Source organism: Gavialis gangeticus, unplaced genomic scaffold (assembly GCF_001723915.1).
Source record: "Gavialis gangeticus isolate Ggan-Ray unplaced genomic scaffold, GavGan_comp1, whole genome shotgun sequence".
Classification (NCBI taxonomy): Eukaryota; Metazoa; Chordata; order Crocodylia; family Gavialidae; genus Gavialis; species Gavialis gangeticus.
In genome coordinates, this window is record NW_017729009.1 from 4,853,155 (window position 1) to 4,860,501 (window position 7,347).

General features: G+C 47.6%; 2 protein-coding genes across 2 annotated transcripts in view; one reads left to right on the plus strand and one right to left on the minus strand.

Annotated features, from left to right (window-relative positions):
- Positions 1-1,832, minus strand: part of WISP2 (WNT1 inducible signaling pathway protein 2) — a 16,299-nt gene extending 14,467 nt beyond the window's left edge. The window contains exon 1 of the mRNA XM_019509829.1: positions 1,490-1,832. Coding sequence (XP_019365374.1) covers positions 1,490-1,549 — 60 coding nt within the window. The 5' untranslated portion in view covers positions 1,550-1,832. The remainder of the gene's footprint in view (positions 1-1,489) is intronic.
- A 2,681-nt stretch (positions 1,833-4,513) lies between these two features.
- The window catches only part of ADA (adenosine deaminase), a 128,905-nt gene continuing 126,071 nt past the window's right edge, over positions 4,514-7,347 (plus strand). Inside the window, exon 1 of the mRNA XM_019509729.1 lies at positions 4,514-4,756. Coding sequence (XP_019365274.1) covers positions 4,514-4,756 — 243 coding nt within the window. The remainder of the gene's footprint in view (positions 4,757-7,347) is intronic.

Consider the following 7,347-nt stretch of genomic DNA (forward strand, 5'->3'; position numbering starts at 1 on the left):
AAGGTTTTCACCTTGATACTGTGACAGCTGTAAAACATTTCCAGGGAACTCCGCCTTGGTTGGGCAGGAGGAGTTTCAGGTGAGTAAGAACCACTGTGCAGCCGCCCCCCCCTTGGTGTTAGGAGACTTTATATGCACTGAGAGGTTGGGAGGGAGATCTGAAAAAACACTATTTGTATAGAGACCCCCCTCCCCAGGCCATGTCACAGTTGACAGCCCAAAAGTTGCATGTTCAAAGCCACAGCAGAAGTGTTCACGGCACAGACGTGTCAGATGCCAGCAAATCTGAATTCTGCTAAATACCTTCCTCTGCAGCAGTGCACCTGACATACGGGGGGTTTGTCTCTGTAGAAGTTTCAGTTGCAGACTCCGGAGACAAAATATATCCACAGTGGCTAGTGCAATCCCTGTGTTGTATGCTTTTAGCCTTGAATTGCATTATTAAGACAAGAAAAAAAGCTTACTGAGGGTTATAGCAAGGAGTAAGAATAGTTACAGCAAGAATACAATCAGCAATTGCACTAGCTAGGATGAATTTACAAGGGCCCTCAATCATATTTCTTTTGGAAATAAGCCAAGAGGTTGTAGAAATTTCAGAAAAAAAATTGTTCTCCATGTACAGCCTTGCACATTTGGCCAGGTGTATTTTTTAAAGGATTTTCCCCTCCTAAGGAAGTATCTATTACAGGCCACTGTTGGGGAAAGATTAGCTGGGCAGTTGATCTGATCTGTTTTCACTAATCCTATTTTCCTCTGATCCTTTGAAGACAGTTTGTCCAAACAATTACAAGCCTCAAGTATGTGAGTGAGATTCAAGCAGGCATGAAATTGCAATGATTGCATTGCTTGTGGTGTGTCCAACTTGTAAAATTCAAGGAGCGAGTCAAGAAATTTGTGTGAAAAACTAAGCCGTTTTAAACTGTCCTGCCCTTTGCAAATGGAATCGTTTCATGTGTCCAAGAGAAAAAAAATATTTAGAGCAAATAAAGTCCTGTAGGAGGCATCAGCTTTACATGTGCTTCCCTGCATTGCTGAAGTGAAAACTGAATATTCCTGAAAGACTGTGTTGATAACTTGGCTCTCTGCCCCAGCAGCTTCAGTACAGAACAGTGAGTCTGTAGAAATAGCTCTATAAACTATACTACAATAGCTGATACAAGCATGCATGCCAGAGCCCTGGCCACCTGTAGTAGTGACAGAGTCAAGCATGCAGGTATAATCCCTTTGTCCTCACTGGAATTACACCATTTGGCCCCTAAATTCTAAATCATTGCTGTTCAATTCAAAATGCCTCTGTAATTAGTAACTCTGCCTCCATGAGGCTGCATACACATGGCTACACACCTCCTACCACTTGCATGTTACTAACCATGGCTAGGTCTTTGAACAGCTGCAGCTACAAAGCTGGTTTGACTTGGTTCTAAGTTGCTTTTCAAGGAAGAACCCAAAAGCTTCCTTGACTAAGATCAAGCTCCCCCTTCCCCCTTACCTTGGAGAAGATGCAGAAAAGGGAGAACAGGAGAAGCTGTGTCTCCAGGTGGATTCTCATGCTGCTCTTCTCCTTGACACTTCAGCACATCACTCCCCTGTCTCTTTGGAGTGCTTGCAGTTTTCACAGTCTCTGAGGAAGGTCCTGCTGGTGTTTATACTCTTCCCTGCTCTGATGTCACTGGCAGGCTCCAATATAAACATGAGTAGGTTTGGACAAGCCTCAAGATTTTTTTTTTTCCAAACCCACATTCCAGCTGACATTTCTACTCACCTCAAGGTGAGAATGTGCAGCCCATTGAGAAAACAGAGAGGAGGGAGGCTCTCCCTTGGGGACTGCAGGAGCAGGAGAGGGAACTGGGGAGAGAGGAATGCAGACTCTGTGAAAGGCAGGAGTGTGTGTGCAGCAAAGAGGAGCTCCAGCTGTGAATGGCAGCTGCTTAGAGCTGAAAGCCTCATCTGATGCCTCAAAAAAAAAAAATCAGTGGGAAGAGAATCCGTTTGTCTACAGAACTATTTCCCCCCACGGTTTTGGATAGCTAGCCCCTAGGATTCAGTGATCCCTATGGCGATTCACCTCTGTAAGCTTTGAGAATGGCGTGACTGATGTGCGGATAGGGGTAGTTAGCTGTGTTAGTCTGAAGCCAAGGAGGAGGCAGGGTGGATTTGCACTTTATAGACTAAATCGGAGATGTGTAGCATAAGCTTTCATGAGCCCAAGCTCACTTCATCAGATGCTGTGTGGACAGCCAAGCTGTACAATGTGTTAAGTAAAGATCAGGATCCCAGGCCTCACTCTCTATGGAGATTTTTATGGCGGTTCATGATGCTGTTGCTTGGACCAGCCATTGTGGAGACAGGGATTCTCAACAAGTGTACTGCAGCACCCTAGACTACCTGTGCTTCCACAAGGGTGCTGCAGGCTGCTGCACAACTGTTAGGTGTGCAAGCACCTACTCACAATTCAAAAGATAAACCCAGAGTTTCAAATATGACTTTTGGGTGGTTACATTCTCAAGCTTTTTTTTCACAACCACAGGGACCAGAAACTTTTTTTTTTTTTACAAAAGAAAGCTGAGATTTATGAATCCAGAAATTTGCAATTTAGTGGGGGAGGGGGGAGGGGTAATCAGGTACTAGGATGACAAGTATTCAGGTACTCCTGAGCCAGTAACATTATAATGCTTCTTGCTGTGCTACGAGTTTTAGTCATTTTATGGAGCACTGCACCAAAGCTCTTTTCTTCCTGTAGCAGTTCAGGTTATCTCCTGCATTTATAGACATCTGAGGACAGAAGCACAAAGCAAATGCCCTAAGCGTGTAGTTTTGAAACCATACAGCTGCAAGACTAGAAACTTTGGACCATGGAAACACACTTCGACATTTTCAGTGACCATCTTAATTCTGCATCTCAACATTGTCTTATGGCTGCCTTATGGCTCAGCACAGCACTAATTGTAAGTGATGCATGAATAAGAGCTTGGCCTGTCTGCAAATCTAACATCACCTTCCAAAGGCTGGTGTTAAATGTAATAGCACAGAGAGGAACAGGAATTCCCTTCCCCTAGGAAAAGCTGAATGTCTTCATACCTCATGGAAAAGATTTTCCATGCAATTCAAACTCCTTCTCAAAGCAATTACCACTCTAAGATGTGATTCTCAAGCAGCCTGAGAAAGACTGTCCTGGAGGAGATGAGGACCATGCACTGTGGTCAGTACTCTCTTTCCCTTCCTGCGCCTAAAGGTAAGCTATGTGGACGCACACAAAGGGCGTAATTCTGACCAGTGTCCACCAGAGACTTTAGCCATATGCATTTCTGTTATTCTACCTCTTGGTAAGGAGCTACATCCATGTTCCTGTGAGATTGCTACTCCATCAACCCTCTGGAGCAGGAGTCTGCAATAAGAGAGCTTTACATTGTTCTCAGCTTGCAGACTGATGGGTGCATGGAAAGAACAGTTCTGGTGAAGCCACAAAACCTTCCTGCATGCTGCAAGGTTCCTGGTTCTTTAAAAACCTGACACTAAGCAGGATCTACACTGGGGTTGCTGCTTTTGTCCTTACAACAAAGTATTTATTGGAATCTGACAGGCCCATGCCATGGCTTCTGCTATGGCCTTGAACTTGCACCCTCTAGGTGATTAACCATGCACTAACACCCACACCACTACTGGAGTCACAGAGCGGTGTAAAGAGCAGCCCATGTCAGATCCTCCTTGAGAGCCACCAAAATATTTGTCCACCCTTAGCTCAGGTGCAGCCAGTTAATTAATTATCCCAGCCTGTTGTTTATTAGGGGAGGCTGATTGATGGCCATGCTTCTGTTTTCCATCTGAAATCCAGTTACAGGTACTTTAACAGACATTTAATCTCAGCAGTGCCCTCTCCCCTACCTGCAATCAGTAACTTCGGAAGTGGATTTATCAGTTGGCAAACTGGAGAAGGTCTCAGGATTTTGACCAGAGCTAGGGAGTCCCTTGACCTATTGATTACAATGGGCCATGGGCCTAGCCCACTAAAATTGTGTGCCACCGCTGTAGGGTGGCGTGGAGCCTTGTTAAAATCAAATAAATACGGGGGACATCGAATGAAAAACAGGGTGTGTATGTGAAGGTCATAGGGCCAAAAGAAGTGCTCCCTGGGGGGACACTGCGCAGAGCATGCCAGACAGCGCACACCGACACTCAAACTCAGCTAGAGTGCCGGTAGCTACTGCCCAGTGATGCTCCACTCGGATTCGCAGCTGGAGGACACCAAGGAAGACCACCCCAATGTCCCCGGGAACCCTCCTGGCCAGAGCCTCCTGCCTGGTTAGCCAGATTGTCAGCTTGGCCAGAGCCAGGAGGAGGTTGACCAGGAGGTCCTGGGCCTTAGTGGGGCGACAGATGGGGAGTGTGTCAATAAAAAGGTGCGGGGAAAAGTGCAGCAAGAACCTCAGGAGCAGGTTCTGGAGGAGGAGGTGCAGGGGCTGCAGCCTGGCGCACTCCAATACCATGTGTGCCAGGGTCTCCCTCTGTCCACAGAATGGGCATGAATTGGGGGCCGCCTCAAATCGTGCCAGATATATGCCGCCAGCCTAGGTCCCCGGTGGCTCGGGGAATCAAGGTGGAATACAAACTCTGCCACCGGGGTCCATCAGCATCGCCCTCGCCTAAAATGTCCCACTACCTGGTGTCTGGGGACGCGGGACGTGAGGGCATAGTGGTGGATCGTGTGATAGACGAGCGTGTAGAGCTGGCACTGATGGGCTGTGGAAAAGCAGACCAGGTGTGTGTCCCCCAGCTGGCTACTAGGAAGTCCTTTGAGATGCCTGGAAAAACTGAGGAACCAGAGAAATGCCCTGCGAGTGTCTTCACACTGGCACAAACAATGGATTTGTCCTCCCACCCACACTGGCACCAGAAGTGTCCTTCAGCGCCAGGGGACTCAACTGAAAGACCATGGAGGTCTCTTCCAATCTGATGTTCCTAAATCACTTGCCCCCAGGTCCTCAAAGATGATTGGGTACCAAACAGCCACTGAAACCAGTTGTAGTTTGATGTCTGATGACTTTGAGAATTGGGTGCTTTGCCTCTCAGTGCATCAACTCCCTGACTCTTATCCTGGGATCAGGACCCTGTGTCTGTCTTTTCCGGTGAAGATCTTTGTGGCAGATGCTGTTTCTTTTACGTATACTTGGACAGGCCTTGCGCAAGAGATGCCTGCACATGACTCGGGCCTGTTGGACAAATCGCCAATAGAAACAGAATACTAGGCCTGGCTCCCAGGCTCCCTGCTCCAGCAATTTGACCTGCCCTGGCCAGCTGTAGCATTCAGAGCTAGGACAAGAGGTTACTGCTGATCCAAAACCCAATCCATGCTGCTTCTGACATGATCACCTCCCTGTTGTAACTAAAGACAGTGAACTGAGCTTCAAATGGTCTTCCAAGTCTTTTGGTTCATCACTTGGCGGTGGCTAAATGGAAATAAAGCCCGGTAGGTGGCTCTCTCTCTGCCTATGCTCTCTCTCTCTGAGCTCTGATATGTGATCTGAGTCCCAGGAGGAAGAAGAGTCTGTTATCACCATAACAAATGATGTCACTAGGAACCCAGCTAAGCACAGGCAGCGAGAGGAAGCTTCAGTGTTAAAGAAAATAGTGAAGGATGGAGGAAGCCAAAACCACAAATCAGAATGCAGCCAGCTGCCCATACTTAAGATTTTATCAGGACTGTTTACTGAGCAAGTATCCATGCAGGAATCTGCTCCGACCTCATAAGATTTCATGGTATTTTGAGGAAACCAGACTGGGAATCCAGCTTTCCCCCCCCAGCTCCAGGATTTACCCTGGCTGCTATGTGGTCATGGCTGTTTTTGATATGGTGGAGAGGGTGGGTTATGAACTGGTAGCATCTATACAGGTGTTGGTGAGGTGGAAGGCAAGATTGGGCAAACAAACTGCCAGGTTCAGTCTGGTGAAACTCCATTCAAAGGCAGGCTCGCTGCTCTGGGCTCAGCTCTGTGGAAGGGGAAGGGGCTGCCGTCTGCCAATGCCCATGTGCCAAGAGAGAAAACCCAGGCTGTGCTCCACAACTCTGCAGTCCCAGACATGTCTGAGTGGTGGGAAGCACTGCAGAAGGTGTGTGGGGGGGGGTGACGTTACTAAGCAGCTTCCAACTTCTTTCTGCTTTGGGGGCCTGCTCAGAGCAGGTCAGCAGAGAACAAGGTGGATGCATCTGGTTTGAATTAACCTGGATCTTCCAAAGGGAATGGTGACATTTTCTTTTTGTCCCTGTTTGCTTCAGTCTGATCACCTGCTGCATTTCCTCCATCCCCAGCACCAAGATCAACTCCAGTACTTTTTCCAGCTGTCCCCTCAGTGGCCTCAATACGAATAGCAGCAGGTACCAGCATAGCTTGCCCAGGTTTTTCATGGCTGTCCGACATTCCTCACCAGAGAGATTTGGAGTGGTGAGAGAATTGCAAGAAGAAAGTGCCACATCTCCCCTCCTGGCTGTTTTGTGGTTGTCTGGCTCTGTCTGTCTGTCTGTTCCTGACCAAAGGAGAATTAGACAGTATTAGGATGGAGAACAAAAGGCTTGAAGGAAGGAAGTTAGATTTCAACAGTGGGCACAGCATGGTGAGCATGGAAGCTGCATGCTGGCTCCAAAGGAGCACAAGTGAAGAGCAGGAGTTCACCATAGAAACACTAGCTGCTCTAGCAGGGCTAAGCAGTCCTAGCTCTCAAGGTGTCTAGAATAAATTATTCACCAGAGCCTGTTGCGACCTCCTTGTACATGCACTTATAAAATAATGACACTAGTAAGCAATGCTGGTAGGCAAGGTCCTATTTCCTCTAACTAAGAGGGTCCCCCAAGGATCACGGTGGGGTCTTCAGGGATAATTGCTCCATTGTTTCTTTCTAGAAATGGTTTCTTTTTTTAAGTAAAATTCAGTGTCTCCTTTAGGAAGTGCAAGTATGTTCCCATTGATTCTGGCACTAACCTGCCAGCTGTCTTTGCTAAGAGACCAAGCGATAACCAATCTATAGAGGTTAAACTCTCTTCCTGGAAATACAGGAGGTCTAGCAGGGATGGACTGAGAGATGCTGGTGTATCAGGAGAGGGGAATGCCTGCACTTCCCATGCAACGGTTCCCTTATGCCAGGTTCATTGTCTATACCTGTCAGTTTCACAGATTTCATAGATGTTAGGGCTGGAAGGGACCTCGAAGACCATCAAGTCCAGCCCCCTGCCCCAGGGGAAGGAAGTCAGCTAGGGTCATAGGATCCCAGCAAAATAAGTATCCAAGCGTTTCTTGAATAAGTCCAGAGTAGGTGCCTGCACCACATCTGGAGGGAGTCTATTCCAGGTCTTGGGGG